This window comes from Dasypus novemcinctus, chromosome 7 (genome assembly GCF_030445035.2).
Source record: "Dasypus novemcinctus isolate mDasNov1 chromosome 7, mDasNov1.1.hap2, whole genome shotgun sequence".
Classification (NCBI taxonomy): domain Eukaryota; kingdom Metazoa; phylum Chordata; class Mammalia; order Cingulata; family Dasypodidae; genus Dasypus; species Dasypus novemcinctus.
In genome coordinates, this window is record NC_080679.1 from 75,054,566 (window position 1) to 75,071,774 (window position 17,209).

The 17,209-nt window shown below is 35.4% G+C and overlaps 1 protein-coding gene and 1 non-coding gene across 4 annotated transcripts in view; both read right to left on the reverse strand.

The window, feature by feature from the left end:
• MAP3K20 (mitogen-activated protein kinase kinase kinase 20) overlaps window positions 1-17,209 on the reverse strand; it is a 213,110-nt gene that overhangs the window by 51,472 nt on the left and 144,429 nt on the right. For all 3 annotated transcript variants that reach the window (XM_004476783.5, XM_004476782.5, XM_071216293.1), the window contains exons 10-11: window positions 16,748-16,854; window positions 4,773-4,908 (exon numbers count right to left, since the gene is read on the reverse strand). In XM_004476783.5, coding sequence (XP_004476840.1) covers window positions 4,773-4,908; window positions 16,748-16,854 — 243 coding nt within the window. The remainder of the gene's footprint in view (window positions 1-4,772; window positions 4,909-16,747; window positions 16,855-17,209) is intronic.
• LOC111760089 (U6 spliceosomal RNA) lies at window positions 5,642-5,748 on the reverse strand. The gene has a single exon (XR_002793886.1). It is a non-coding gene; the product is annotated as a U6 spliceosomal RNA (small nuclear RNA).

Here is a 17,209-nt window from a genome sequence, read left to right on the forward strand (position 1 = left end):
GGTTTTCACACAGACCGAGACAGCAAGTTTCTTTTGTTTTTCTGAACATTTTCAACTGTATTACTTTGCTTTCTGCTTTCATTCACTATTATTATCCACGTCATTATCCTCCTCATCACCATCATCATCGTCACCTTCTGACCAGTCAAAATCACTGAACCCCAGGGCCATGTTGACTTTCTTTCCCCTTCTCTTAGATGTGGTTTTAGAAGAATTCTGCTTGGCTTGCATGTTTATCTGCATCCCAGAATGCAGCACAGCTCCTGCTTTGTTCATTGAGAAGATATCCCCAAAGCCCATCAGCATCATGGCCTGCAGACTTTGGTTCATGCCATGTCCCTCCCCGTTACTCGTTGCTGTGATTTGACATGACATCTCTGCACTGTTTGACTCCTCTGTTTTAGATTCAAAGTAAGACTCCTCAGACATTCTTGCAGCAAGAGGCAAGAGAAGCTATCAAAATGGAAGAAAGGACAGAAGTAAAAAGAGAAATTAGGATCAATTTAAATAAAGGAAATAGATACCACAAAATTAGTTGCCAAAATTAGTTACCCAGAAGGTAAATGATTAGTGAAATAAATGAATATAAGGAATTATGTGAGGATTTGTTTAATAGCAGATTTAGGTTTTGCCATAATTTAAACATGACAAAATAAATCACAATCAAAGGTTTGCAAAGCACCACAGCAAGCCAGATTTTGAATGGAAAGGAAGTTGTAAGTTTTAAGCCTTCGTTTTGTGGAAAACAAAATAGTTTTTAAGATATCTATTTTTTTCCCAATTTAACTTTCATAAAGCAGCCTTTATTTAATCATAATTTTTAAAAAAGAAATTAGAGATTGAATCTCATATATCAAGAACCTTAAACAAAAGAAGAAAAGCTTAGAGGTAGCACAGAAACAGTTCAGCAGTTAATATAGTTCTAGGGAAATTGGGGTTGTTAACTACCTTTCTAGTATTCTGACTATAAACCAAAAATGAACCCAGAATTTACTTGTTTCTATTTATTAGTTAGATCAGATATAATACTATTTATATCATTTACAAAAAATTCACTTGGGAACAAAATTCTAGACATATGCTACCTCTAACATTTAAGTGATAAACAAGTAGGTAAAAACACATGAAAACTGAAGGAAAGGAAATGAGTACTAATTTAGGTTACCTTTCTCTCCATTCTCTCCTTATACATATTTTCTTCTTTTTTCCTAGAAATTCTTCTCACAGCAGTTACAGACAATTATTTCCTACTTTATGCAATTATTTTAAGCAGTAAACTTATTCCCATATATACTGACCACTCATTTCAGATGTAAACTTGTTTGGATCTGAAAAATGTTACTTCCTCTTCTTTTGAGAAATAAGCATATTAAGGTTTATATTTTAGGTGTTTGAAAATATGGGTAAATTTATGACTAAAAATGTACAAATAATATGTCTCTGGGATGACCTTTACATTTTGGGTATAAAGATACTATTTAGAATCAATTTCATTTTTTTTCTTTCAATTTTTAAAATATCAGATAAAGCTGAATTTTTAAAAGTATCTCATTCTATTAGGAAAAGACTTCCAGAGTTGTTAGTTCAACAAAGGAACTTCATATAATTCAGTTAAAAAGTACCAGTTATATGGAAGAAAAGATTGCTTTAGATCCTTTAATACTGGAAACAGAATACTATTTCCTTAGCAATTGTCTTTTATTTTTAGATTCTCTGAGGAAACTCTTTGTTGCTTATTTATATTATTATTTCACGAGTCCTTCCGCATATTATGTAAGGCTCTAAAGATCTCAAAATATCTCTCAAATAAGTGTTAATCCTTAAAAGAAATAGTGTATATAAATTTCTATACCAAACTTCAATATCATTAAAAAATAGTGTCCATATTTATGCATGGATACATCATCTTGGCAAATATCTTTAATATTTTAGTTTCAACAATGAAAACAATGTCCTTGAAATTAATTTCCTCTGTTTCCCACTGTTTCCCAATAAGGGACCCCTAGTCAATTCAAGAGTGCAACTTTTTAATGAAGCTACATAAATGTTAAACTTTTTATAATTAAGATGAGGCTACATACAGAAAACTTAAACCTTCAGTTACTGCCTTTTTAAAAGGTTTATTTTATCTTTTTCTCAGAAACCTTAATGAAAGTCAACTAGAAACTGATGTGAGGATAAAAGAAAATAGCTACTTATAAAATACCTGACATAAACTCTCTTCCTTCAGAAATACTAGCTCTAAGCAGAAGAGACATTAAAAGCAAGTACTTTAAAAAAAGAAAACTTAGCCCATATAAGTAAAAAAAGGAAGGAAATCTCATTGAGATTGTGCTTCATGCTGTCCATTGTTAGATGGTAGCCCTCAGAGCAGTTCCCTTTACAGAAAGTTTTCTGGAGTTAAAATGCAGGCATACAACCTACTGAGCATCCATGGTGTTTTATTATTTATTACAAACCTACATTACTAATAGCAATAATGAGCACAAGACAGCACATAATTTCTTAGCCAAACTGATGCCAATAAACCAAAGAAAGGTTCTAAAGCATATCATAATAGGTAGTTAAAAGATTTTTCCTACAATACTACATTTAGAGTCAAGCCATGCAGTGCTTTATAGCTTAATACTTCAAAGTACTTAACAAACAAACAAGCTCTCTGACTTCCGAAGGGAGGCTATAGGGACAAGGCCATGTTCTTGCTCCTGTCCCTCATCAGCTGCGGGAAAAGCATTGCTCCTTTGCAGATCTCTAGGTTAATTATTTCTGAGTCTGCCTATTGGTACCGATTCAACAGGAAACTTCCATGAACTTTTTTCTTGAAGGCCAACTTAAATTCACTGAACTTCTAAAATGTGCTGTCTTTCTAATGTTGGATGATAGTATTAAATATATATGCAGTTCAACTCTTATTTTGAGATTCTCTGCATAACCAATATCGTTTTTGAAAAGGCAAAACTGAAAATAAACATTTTACTTCACTGTATTTTCCTTTTTTGGGTATTAGGTTGGCTCTTTACCATAAATTGGAAAAGGAGGCAAGACTATTGTGTTCTTTAAACATTGAAAAACAGATCGCAAATGGGCATTGGCTACTTAATAAGACTTAAAAACAGGAAGGCTTTTTGGAAGATCACAAAATAAAGGTTTTTTTAAACATTTTTTATTAGTATTACCACTATATAAGCAATTATCAAATATGAATTAAAAATATATAACAAGTTTATTTTTATTTTTAAAAAATTCTTAGTCCTTGAATGGAATAGTCAAAGGCAAGGACGGCTTCTGATCTATCATCATTATACCTCTTGTACTTTGTCTTTTGTCTTGATATAGTAGGTGATCAATGAATATAAGCCAAACAAATAAACGTTATTAGGCTTTAGAAATTCTCTTGAAGTACTAACTTTAGTAATTTTTATTTAAATATAAGTTTTATTCGCTTACTCTTACATTTTAATGCCAGTGGATCCTATTTCTCTGTTACTAAGCTTTGTGTTTTAATAAAAAGTGTTCTGGTTATTATGAAATGTATGGTGGAATGAGCACTCAACATGAAGCTGGGAGCACTCATCAGCTGTCTGGCTCTGCTATTAACTAACTACATGATTTGGTAAAATAGTTTACCCTCCAGACCTTACAGTAAAAACTAACAATGGCAGAGTGTTCAGAAAACTGTCCAAGTGCTTTCTGGTGCATGGGTAGGATGTATTTACCTCAGCATTCTTAAGCAGAGAGGAAAACATGCTAAGAGGAAGTGTCTTTTTTGAATGCTCAGGCCTGTATCACAAGTTTAAGTATACTCTGGGTGTGTTGATAGATACAAAAAGCTCTCAGAGGAAAGTATTAATTCACATATATTTGGCTCTCTGCCACTTACAAACTATCATTTATTTTTACAAACAACACATTTATTTTTAATCCTACCATTATTTGCGATTTTAAAGTATTTAAATACAAATAATGCCCATTATACAATCTGGGGAAAAAATGACTACAAATTTATACTTAACTCCCTGAAAATGATAAATCATTTAAAATAGGGAAGAAAGCTGACATTTGATTAGACTTTAATATACCATGTCAGCATGTTAGCTTAAGGTTAGTGTATAAATAGTGAAAGCATTAAAAAGATTTTTTTGTATTCCTTCAAATATAAGATTTGGAAAAAACCAAAATATCCTCTAGGTGTAGTAAATTTCAAAAGTGAGCCCAAAGAGAAGTCTTTTCCATCTTCTGTTGCCCAAGATTTTAACACTAAATTGAGGAAGGAACATCAATGTTTGTCATTTATATGGCATTAGGTTAGCTATATTTTAGAAGGAAAATTTAGTTAAGACTGGACATGGCAAAGACTTTCTTAGACAGCTAGTGGCCCTGGTATTATATTTATTAATTACTACTGGACTCTAAAGAGTTAATCAGCATTTAGACACATGTTCTAGGGATATAATGGATGGTGTGAAAATACAGTGGATTTTATTTTTGTAATTCTAATACACAAACACACTAACAGAAAAACAGCTGCTAAGAAGAGAGAAATAGGATAAGATTTTCTTCTACATTTCTCCATTTTGTTAATTGAAACTAGATAAGCACACTACTTGTATAAAAATGTGGGCCCTTTAACAGAGGCAGTAAAGCAGGAAATCAGGAGCTGAGTGTGGGGGAGAGAGGAAGACAGGTGCCATGCTGCCATGCTCAGCCATGTTTTCTATGTGCACTGGGAAGATGGAGGAAAAGGGTAAGCTAACCTTGTAGGTGATACTCACCGGGGTATTGGACTGCTCTGTCAGTTTTTGCTCCCACATCTTTAAACGTCTTTCTCGTTCCTTAAGCTCCTGCTCTTTGAAGCTGAGATCACGCTCTAGTTTCTTTAGCCTCTCAAGGGTTGCCTCAATTTCGCACCTGCACAGGGATAATTGGTTTATGTCTCAACTTTGCTCAACAGATATTAAACACTCAGTGGGTCCATCAGAATGCTAATCAAAGTAAAAGGCTAAAACTGTGGTTTCAAATCAAACAGTACCATTCACTAACAGAAAAGAAGAAATTTTTTATATCCTTAAAAATCAACAGGTAGTTTCTAGTTTAGAATAATAAGCTCAAAATACTTCAACAAAGCATTGAAGAGCCACTAGGGTGAGGCAAAAGCTACTAAGTGGTTTAGCCACTTAATAAATACTTAATATTCATCTAGCTTTTTATGATTTATAACGCACTATAATATATTAGCTCATTTTATCATAATAGCCTGCCAAAACAGGTCCTAATTTCATGTTATAGATGAGAAAAATGACACTCAGACACTCAGATTAGGTAATAAATATCATCTTTAATAAGTGGCTGAGATGGGACTGCAGCCCATTCACTGACTGAGTAGCCCCAGTAATCAAGTGATTAACCTGACTTAATGTCCTTAGTTGTAAGAGGTGGCTTCCCAACTTACCTGATCCTAAGAATTACCTGGGGAGCTTGTTAAAACAAAACAAAACAAAACAAAACAAAACAAAACAAAACACCCCATATTTCTCCTCTAGAGGCCTAGGAAATTCCATTAATTAGTAAAATTTTTACAATCAGTTAAGTGTGAGAGACACTGGGCCAGATGAACTCTAAGGTTCTTTTTATTTTTACTTTTAAATTTTTTTATAGAATGCTTCACAGTTTGAATGTCAGCCTTACACAGGGGCCATGCTAATTTTCTCTGTATCATTCCAATTTTTAAAAAATCTTTTAGTATATATGCTGCCGAAGCAAGCACTCTAAGGTTCTTTTGAACTCTATCTTTAAAGAAAATTCCTTCCTTAGTCTGTCAGGCTGACCAGTCTTACCACTTGGAACAATCAATATGTCCAGTTATAGAAACTTGTCCCTTATAGTGACTGAAACTTACAAGATGGTTTAGCATAAATTTTCTCCTTCAGGACTGTAACAGCATTTAAATCTAAATGTATGCTCTGAGAACTGGAAGTTCTTTTGCTTGAGTTTTTGAATACCTATGAGTAGAGAAAAAATAATGTGTGTGTACATGTATGCATGAGATTGACAGAGAAAGAGTGGGAGAGCAAGAGCAGGAGCAAGAGAGAATCCCTGCCTGAGAGAGGGGAGAAGAGGGTTGAAGAAGGCACACAGAGATAAGGATGCAGGAAAAGTAAGAAAAAGAATGGGAATAGGTAGAATATGGTAGATTAGTTGTTCAGTGCTGCTAACAGCTCCTTCCAGGTGCCACTGAGACACACCTGCCCTACAGACTGCATAACCTGGTTGTGACTTTGACTACAGAAGGCAGATGCTCCCAGATCTAAGTTAATGAGTATAAATAAGCAAAAAACTAATTTTTATTTTTAGAGAAAATCAGAATAAGTAGACAAGTTAGTTCATTTTAATACTCTTGTAGAGGAGAACTACATGAATGGAAACAAAAAGGTTCTGGATATTAATTGGCAAACTCCAACTCAGCAAACAGCTACCTGGATTTAGGCTGAACACTTTATTTCCTTGTTTGTCTAAAAGTACCTCAAAGCAAGTGGGATAGCAAGCAAGTATAAAAAGCATCTGCTGGGGAAGCGGACTTGGCTCAATGGATAGGGCATCCATCTACCACATGGGAGGTCTGCGGTTCAAACCCTGGGCCTCCTTGACCCGTGTGGAGCTGGCCCATGTGCAGTGCTGATGCACGCAAGGAGTGCCGTGCCACGCAGGGGTGTCCCCTGCGTAGGGAGCCCCACGCACAAGGAGTGCGTCCTGTAAGGAGAGCCACCCAGCGCGAAAGAAAGTGCAGCCTGCCCAAGAATGGTGCCACACACACGGAGAACTGACACAACAAGTTGACTCAACAAAAAAGAAACACAGATTCCTGGTGCCTCTAATAAGGATAGAAGTGGTAACAGAAGAACACAAAGAGAATGGACACAGAGAGCAGACAATGCAGGGATTGTGGGGGGAAGTTAAAAAAAAAAAAAAGCATCTGCTTGTGACACTCTTAAATATCAACACCGTCCCTTTTATTAGTGCCATTTGAAACCTTTAAAACGATATAAGTAAATTCACACAATGGTCTCCAAAGGAAGGCACTATTCAGCAAATTTTTAGAATTATGCCATATCATAATACCCAAAATTTATCCTTGATATTTCTGACAAAATATTATGCTCATTTACAAATAAGTTTGTTATGGAGGAATGAGGGGAAAAATCAATATAGAAAACCTTAGGCTAAACTTCATTAAAAAATAAAAAGTTTGAGTCAACTTCAGGAAATGAGATGGTGAGAGGGTGACAAGAGCAGGCAGGGGCCGGGCACACTCAGCGGCGAGACTGCAGCAGCCTGGGCTGTCCATCTATGCAGTGCTTCTGCCAAGCCAGGCTCAGCTCCTTTGCCCGTGAGTCCAAACTCATTGATGCTCTTTCTTATCAGGGGAAATGGCCAACCAATTCTATTTCAGTTGTAATTTAAGCCAAGGAAAAGGACTCTCCTCAAGTTCCAGCTCTGGGAGCCCACTGTGATTTTGAGCCTTTCTGGAAAACAGATCAACAGTTAATTAAGTATGCTAGAAGTTGTAACATAGAAACTAAAGTTGAAATAGTAAATAGTCTTCCTTCAATGTGTCTCTCAGGTCCAGCTTTCCAAGGCCCCCCAGACCTGAGAGAAGTGCTTGGGGTTTCATGTCGTGAGAGCTGTGACCAAACCTCCAGGGACAACATAAAACTGCTGATTTCCTTGCAACTGTTGCTCTTTCTTTGTTTTTATTGATGAACAGTTTTGCTTCAAGTGCAATTGTTGAGGCATTTATATGACCTTTTTGTTAAAGAAATATAATTTTTAAGTGTTTTAGTTGATGAAATAATTTCTAAAAAGAGGAAATGAAATGTAATTATATTTTTAAAATTAGAAAGATACTTTGACATAAAAGGTCAATTTATGAAAACTGATATAATACATGATAAATAGGTATAATTAAATTTATATATTAAATTACATGGTTTGTGCACATTATGTTTTTTTTGTTTTTTTCTGAAAGATTTATTTTATTTCTCGCTCCTTCCCCCCCATTGTCTGCTCTCTGTGTCTCTGTGTGTTCTGCGTCTGCTTGCATTGTCAGGCGGCACTGGGAAACTGCGTCTCTTTTTTGTTGCACCCTCTTGCTGTGTCAGCTCTCCGTGTATGCAGCTACACTCCTGGGTGCATTGTGCTTTTTTCACGCATGGCGGCTCTCCTTGCAGGGCACACTTCTTGAGTGTGGGGCTCCCCTATGTGGGAGCCCCTGCATGGCATGGTACCCCTTGAGTGCGGCAGCACTGCATGTGGGCCAGCTTACCACATAGGTCAGGAGGCCCTGGGTATCTATCCCTGGACCTTCCATATGGTAGGCGGATGCTCTATCACTTGAGCCACGTCCGCTTCCCTAATATTTGTTCTTTTCTGCTAATATCTGGTGCTCTTGTAAAAAAAAATCAATTGGCCCATGGGGGAGTAGATATGGCTCAAGCTGTTGAACACTCACCCCCCACATGGGAGGTCCCAGGTTCAGTTCCCGGTGCCACCTGAAGAAAAAACAGATAATGAGCAATAAAAACAAGGCGGCAATGAACAAAAACAAGAACTGATGAGAGAGCAATCTGGGGCGGGAGGGAAGAGGGCTCAATTGGCCATAGAGGTGAGGTTTTTTTTAACCCTCAATTCAATTCCAGTGGTCTATATATCTATCCTTGTGCCAGCCCCATCCTATTTTGAATATTGAAGTTTTGTAATAAGTTTTAAAGCCAGACAGTATGAAATCTCCAACTTTGTTCTTCTTTCTTAAGATGGTTTGGGACCCATTATGCTTCCATTTAAATTAGATGGTTGGCACTTCCATTTCTGCAAAGACAGCTGATGGAATTTTGATTGGGATTGGGTTGAATTTGAAAATTGCTTTGGGTAAAGTTGACATTTTAACAATAGTCTTCCAATCTGTGAAGACAGAATGTTCCTCCATTTATTTACTTCTTTGATTTCTTCTAGCAATGCTTTTTAGTTTTCTGTGTATAAGTCCTTTGCATTCTTGATTAGTTTTTTTCCTAGATAGCTGAGTCTTTTAGTTGCTATTGTAAATGGAATTTTTTTCTTGATTTCTTCTTCATATTGTTCATTACTAGTATATTTAAACATTACTGATTTATGTATGATCTAGTACCCCACCCAGTTTGCTAAGTTGTTAAAAAGCTCTAGTAGTTTTGTGATCGATTTTTCAGGGCGTCCTATATATTGATCATGTTATCTGCAAATAGTGAATGTTTTATTTCCTTTCCAATTTGGGTGCCTTTTATTTCTTTTTCTTGCCTAATTGTTCTGGCTAAAACTTCCAGCACAATGTTGAGTAACAGTAGTGATGGTAGGCATCCTTGTTTTTTTTCTCATCCTTGAGAAAAAGATTTCAGCGTCATTTATCAAGTATGATATTAGTTGGAGGTTTTTCATATATGCCCTTAATCATGTTGAAGAAGTTTCCTTCTATTCCTCAAATTCCAAGTGTTTTTATCAAGAAGGGGTACTCAATATTGTGCCTTTCTGCATCAATTGAGATGATCATGTGGTTTGTTTTTTTTCCCATCATTCTATTTGTAGTGTATTACATTGATTGACTTTTTATCTTGAACCACTCTTGTACTTGGGATAAATCCCACTTGATGATGGTATATAATTCATTTAAGGTGCTATTGGATTTCCTTTGCTAGCATTTTGTTGAGGATTTTAGCACTGATATTCTTAAGGGATAGCGGGATATTCATCTGTAATTTTCCTGTGGTATCTTTATCTAGCTTTGGTATTAGGATGATGTTAGCCTTATAGAATGAGTTAGGAAGTGTTACCTCCTCTAATTTTTTGAAGAGTTAGAACAAGATTGGTGTTAATTCTTCTTGGAATGTTTGGCAAAATTTACCAGAGAAGCCACCTGGTCCTGGGCTTTTTAAGGAGGTTTTTGATTACTGAATCAATCTGTTTATTTGTTATTGGTTTGCTAAGATTTCTACTCCTTGATTAGTGTAGGTAATTTGTGTTTATATGAATCTGTCCATTTCATCTAGGTTATCTAATTTTTTGTTGTACAGTTGTTCAGATTATTTTTTAATTCTGTAATTTCTGTGGGGTTGGTAGTAATGTCTGGCCTTTCATTTATGATTTTAGTTATTTGCATTGTCTCGCCATTTAAAAAAATTAGTTTTGCTAAAGGTCTGTCAATATTACTGATTTTTTTTTTCAAAGAGCCAATTTTTGGTTTTGTTGAGTCTATTGCTTTTATAGTTCTCTATTGCTTTCATCTCCACTCTAATCTTTCCTATTTTTCTTCCTTCTGATAGCTTTGGGTTTAGTTTGCTCTTCTTTTTCTGGATCCTCCAGTTTTGAGGTTAGGTCCTGTTTTAAGATCTTTCTTTTTTTTAACAAAAGCATTTAGAGCTATAAACTTCCCTCTCAGCATGCCTAAGTTGCATCCCATAAGTTTTGGTATATTGTGTTTTCATTTTCCATAAGATATTTCCTAATTTCCCTTGTGATTTCTTCTTTGACCCACTGAGTAAGAATGTACTGTTTAATTTCACATATTTGTATATTTTTCATTTCTCCCTGTTACTGGTTTCTAGCTTCACTCCAATTGTGGTCTGATAATATGCACTGTATGATTTCAGTATTTTAAAATTTACTGATACTTGTTTTGAGACCTAATATATGGTCTATCCTAGAGAATGATCCATCTGCATTAGAAAAGAATGTGTATTTTGCTGCTGTAGGGCAATGTGTTTTATATTTGTCTGTTAGGTCTAGTTGGTTTAGAGTATTGTTCAATTCTTCTATTTCCTTATTTATCTTCTGTCTATATGTGCTATCCATTACCAAATGTGGTATACTGATCTCCTACTACTAATGTAGAACCATCTATTTCTCCCTTCAAATCTACCAATATTTGCTTCATATATTTTGGGACTTTGCTGTTAGGTTCATAGATATTTATAATTGTTACATCTTTTTGTTGAACTGACCTCTTTACCAGTATTTAGAGATCCTTTTTGTCCTTCTTAACAGTTTTTGACTTAAAGTCTATTTAGCTGATAAAAATATAGCTACTCCAATCTCTCTTTTAGTTACTATTTGTATGGTATATTTTTTCCCATTCTTTCACTTTCAATCTACTCGTGTCTTTGAATTCTAGGCAAGTCTCTTATAAACAGCATATAGTTGGGTCATGGTTATTTATCCATTCTGCCAATTTTTGCCTTTTGAATGGAGTGTTTAATCTATTTACATTTAAAGTAACTACTGATAATACAGAACTTTCTTTTGTCCCTTTGCTATTTGATCTTTTTAAGTCATGCATTTTTCATTCCTCATTTCTTCCATTAATATCTACTTTCATATTTATTTTATTTTTGTATTATACCACTTTGACTCCCCTCTCATTTCTTTTTGTAATACATTTTTCGTACACTTTCTTTGTGGTTACCATGGTGCTTACATTTAACATCCTAAATCTCTAACAGACATGGATTTGATACCAACTTAACTTCAATAGCATAAATGTACACTTCTGTCCTTCCACTTTTTTGTTGTACTTGTTATAAAATATATCTTTATACATTATAAGTCAAACTATAGATTTATAATTACTTTTTAACATATTTGCATTTTTTAACCTATAACATGTAAAAAATGGAGTTATATACCCAAAATGCAATACAATAGTACTGGCATTTATAATTTTCTATATGATTACCTTTACCAGAAGTCTTTATTTCTTTATGCCACTTCAATCCATTCCTTTCAGTTTGAAAAACTCCCTTCACCATGGCTGGTAGGGCAGGTCTAGTGGTGCTGAATATCCTTAATTTTTGTTTATCTGGAAATATATTAATCTTTCCTTCATTTTTGAAAGCCAGTTTTGCCAGATATAAAATTCTTGGTTGGGGGGGGAGTGGGCATAGCTCAGTTGGTTTGTGTACCTGTTTCCCATATTTGAGGTCCTAGGTTTAATCCCCAGTACCTCCTAAAAAAAAAATTCTTGGTTGGCAATTGTTTACATTCAACACTTTAAATATTTCATCACACTGCCCTCTTGCCTTTATAATTTGATAAAAAATCAGCACTTAATTTTATTGGTACTCCCTTGTGCTTAATACATCGCTTTTCTCTTCTAGCTTTTAGAATTTTGTCCTTGTCCTTGGGATTTGACAGTGTGACTACTATGTGCATGGGCATCTTCAAATTTATCCTGTTTGGGGTCCTTGGGCTTCTAGACTGTGCATATTCATACCTTTCCTTAAATTAGGGATGTTTTCTGCTATTTTTCCTTTGAATATTCCCTCTGATCCTCTCCTTCTTTCTTCTGCCTCTGGCATTTCCACAATGCATATTATGGTATGATGATGGTGTCCCATAGGTCTCTCAAGCTCTGCTCATTTTTTTTTCATTCTTTTTTCTTTCTGCTCCTCAGCCTGAATCATTTCAATAGTTTTGTCTTTGAGTTCACTGATTCTTTCTTCTGCCAGCTCCAATCTGCTTCAGAATCCTTCTAGGGAATTCTTTACTTCAGTTACTGTGGTTTCCAACTCTAGTAATTCTGTTTGGTTCCTTTTTAAAATTTCTCTCTCTTTACTGAGATTCTCATATTGTTTATTCACTGTTTTCCTGATATCCTTTAGTTCTTTCTCTGTGTTTTCCTTCATCTCTTTGAGCATAATGAGGATATTTTTAAAAAGCAGTTGTCTAGTATGTACAAATTCTGGTCTTATTTATTGATGGTTTTAGATTTTTATTTTGTTCCTTTGGATGAGCTATTATTTCCTGTTTGTCTTGCAATCTTTTTTTTTGCATATTGTACATTTTAACTTTTTAAAGTGGATTTAGTTCCTGAACTGTCTGATCCTTAAGTTTGTATCCAGCTAGTGCTGTAACAGAGATTTCCTTGAATGCCAGGAGCTAACAACAATAACAACAAAACCAATGTAAAAATTACCTTTCAGTCTTTGCAAATTGGTTCTGTGTTATCTCGTACTATTCTTCGGCATTTAGCCCCCTCTTAACAGGAAGATCAGGCTGAGGTGAATGTGAAGTGCAGGGTCTTCCTCTCTAAGCCTGCCTCTTGTTTTAAGTTTGTGCTTTCTCATGGTTTTAGAATTCTCCTGTTTACAAAAATGTGAGTGCTTCCTCTATTCCCTATGAAAGAGGCTTCCTCACTGTATTCTCATGTATAACTTAAAGCAGATTATTGTTTGCCCAAGGCAGTTTTGACTTAATTGTTTCTAATACTGTTTTAGCTGTTGCAAGCTGCTCTGCCTACAGGGTAAGTTCTGGGAGAATGAACCAGGGATGAGTTTCTGGGTTCATTCTTCCATTTTGCCACTTGACAACTGGCACCAACATACAGGCACCACAGTATGCACACAGGGGTTACTCTGCTCTCTCCAGAACAGGGCCAGGGACCCACAATGGGAGTGCATGTTGGCTCCACACTGTATAGTGGAGAGTGGGAAAAGGGTCAGCCACGGTGGCACAAGCTTCTATCATTTTTTAAAGCTGCATTTTCTTGATTAGGCACTTGCCCAGTTACTACAATCTTCTACCTATTTTCTGAAGTTCTGAGGAAGATGGCTCTGCCAGTTTTTGCTAGTTATGCAGAGATTTTGTCAGGTAGCAGCACATTAGAGTGGCTTATGCCATCATCTTCACTGACTGGAACTCTTGAATTCAGAAACATCATCATCTTTTAAAAGCATTCTCCTTTTATTGTACTCTATCCCATTTCTAGTTTTGCAGTTAATTATAAATAATGCTGTCATGAAAATGTGTCCATAACATTCTTCCACAACCTTCCTGTTTATTTCTTAGAAATAAAGTGCTAGTGGTAGAATTTCTGGGACAAAGACTAAGAACATTTTTAGGGCATCTGATCTAAACTGTCAAACTGTCCTCAATAAATGTAGTGTGTTCCCACCAGCAATGTACAAGAAAGCCTGCAACACTGCATATTTTCATAACGTAAATTCTTGCCAACCTGAAAAATAAATTACATTGCCTTGTATTTGATTGCTTAGTGAGGTTGGATATTTTCATGTGTTTATTGGCCATTTGATTTCTTTTTTTTGTGAAATGCTCTTCCATTCCTTTAATATGATTTTTAAATTAATATGCTATCATAGGTGAGGGGCTGTGGCTCAAGCAACCGGGCAACCACATGTGGGAGGCCCTAGGTTTGGTTCCCAGTACCTCCTAAAGAAGATAAGCAGGCAGATGAGGGAGCCAACTTGGGGGGGGGTTATAAATTAAAAAAAAGATTCATGCTTGACAGATTATGGTAGGCAATCAGTTTTTTTTAAAATTCTATTGTAAAGACAGTAATCCTTGTCTATTAAAGTAGTTATCAAAGTGTGGTCTGGGGACCTGAGAGATCTTTTTCAAAGGATTTGTGAGATTAAATTTGTTTAGGAATAATACTAAGTCATTATTTGTCTTTTCTATTTTCATTCTCTCATGAGTGTATATTGGAGTTTTCCAGAGGCTTCATGACATATGGTACTGCAAGAGGCCAATGTAGATGCAGGATTTATTACTGCTTTTTAAATAGTCAAATATTTAAAATTTTTCTCAGTTTTAATTTATAATATGGTAAATATTGATAGAGATGCCTCATTTAACAAAAGCTCTTTGGGGTCTTTAATAACTTTTAAGAGCATAGGAGTTCTGAGGCCATAAACTTTGAGAACTTCTGATATCTCACACAGGAAAAAAAAGTTGTAACAGTATGCTATTTATGATGAGTATTGCTTTTAGTCATACAGAAGATTTACATTTTTATACGGCAAACCTACCAACCTTCCCCCTATGTTTTCAGACTTTGTTGACATACGTCAAAAGACTCCTTATCTCAAGGGAGTATTAGTAGTATTAAAATCCTACTAGTACTCATGTCCTCAGGGAACGCTTATATCCTCAGACTAGATCAGGTTTCTTGGTAATACGTTTTTAGAAATTCAGTACTTCTCCCTCATGATATTTATCAAAATAGTACTATATTTATATTTAGTAGTCTAATATTGGACACTCCTGCTGGAGAACTCTGTGTTGGGACTGTTCTGCTCACCCCTACAGCCCAATGCCTAGTATGACACCTTGCACCAGCAGAGGTTCAATAAATTTCTGAATGAATGAATGTGAGAAGTACATTTGTCACAGCAAACAAGGTAACTTATATTCTATACTTATATTCTTGTATATAATACCTAATGTCTTTTTACATTATTACCATCATGGAGTTTCCTTCCTTCCTCTCCCAAAAGTTTACTTAGCAACTGCTGTGTTCAAGGCACTTTCTAACTGCTATGGGAACAATGATGAACAATACAACTAACTGCAGAATTACAATTTTAATTCTAATTATAGTAACGGCTGGGAAGGTGATGCTCTCAGAGTACATAACATGGGACTTGATCAGGTCTGGGGTCAGGAAACACTTCTGTGAAGATGTGTTATTTCAGCAGCTATCTGAATGATTAACGGGAGCTAAGGTGGGAGGTGGGAGTCTGGGGTGGTGTGTAGCTGCAAGGGGGTGAATTTTAAGTGATGGAAACTATATTTTCAAAGACACTAAATATGAAAAAATATGTATCTGTTGAGGAATTGAAAGAAAGCTAGACATTAAGGGGCAGAGTGATGCTCTTCAGATAAAGCCTGCAAAGCCAGTGAAGCTTATGAATCTTGTTAAGTATTATGGTGTTTGTTCTAAGAGTAATGGGAACCAATCTATGGAATTTGAAGGGAAGTGATTTGATTATATTTTCTTTGATCTCTTACCATAGGAAACAAGTATTACTTACATGTTTTAATTCTTTCAGCCCAGACAATAGTCCCTCACACCTAGACTCAAGCTCACAGTGTTATTTTTGTATTCCTAAATAAAAATCCATTTAAGTCACTGGCCCTAGATAAGAGATTTCAAAAGAATAAAAATAAGTAAATTTATTGTAAACACCAAAGAAATATCTAATAACTGGAGTAAACAACTGAGTAATTTTCAAAGTGCATGCAGTATTCAACTGGCATCAGCAGATGGCGCATGGTATCATGTTACTACCATGGCTATCTGGAGCAGAGATGAAGTTACTTAAAAACTCTGCTGAGTCAAGAAAGGAATAATGTCAGCTCCCAAACATGCTATTTATATTTGTATATCATGTGACCTGGCTCAAATCCTTCATCCTGGGTTTATTTATTCCACACACACAATACAATTCCCTCATTACTAACCTCGTTTTCTATGAGATGGCTTTAATAGGATATATAACATCAACTTTTCTTTAAAAAAAGTGTTTTTATCCTTTCCCTACCCCTCTATCAGGAGATACAGTGCTCTGCAAATTTCAAGGCAAATAGTATTTTTATTTCTCACTGAACAGGTGCCAAAGCTTACTAACAGTATATACAGAGAAATGATTGGTAACCATCTTGTCTCAAAAGATACGATTTCAATATTCTTTTCAAATACCCAGCCATATGATAAGGCTAAGCTGAGAAGAACACTTTTTTTTTTAAATTCTATATGAAATGAAAAACTCTTTAGAGTTCCAAAATCTAAAAAAGAAAAAAAAAATTTCAAAGTTCTAAGCCATGCTTAAGCATCAGGACCATCGTCAGCTTCTCTGGTTCTCTACCGTATTGAAGCTAGTCATGGTCCTTTAAAGCTGGAAGATGTGGCTCCAGTATCATGACTACCTACCTCCACTCTGCCTTGTTGTGCAGGAATGAGTTACACTGGTCAGGAAGATTAGTGTCATTTGACATGGACTCAAGAATGGAAATGATTTGTTTGAATGATGGCCGTTTCTGAAGAAGAGAAAATAAGTAATTACTTGTTGGGACTTGAGAAAGCAGATCTTTAAGAGAAAAGGTAGATATCAACAAGAATCATAATAAGCTCAAATCAATAAAATAAAATAAAACATGATACAATGTCCTAATTTTGTTATTTTAGAAGAGTCCGATCTCTCAGGTGTAAGGGAACCCAGTTCTTTTACTTTCAATCAACTATCCATAAAAACAGACTGAGATGTTGCTTTTCTATCTCATACCCTAAGCTGGGATAATTAGGGCTATACTCTCCAGGTAGGGAGAGAACCAATTTTCTCTTTGGGGTATGATTAAGAACTCCTAAAAGGAAAAAAGTTACCTTTAAGCTCTA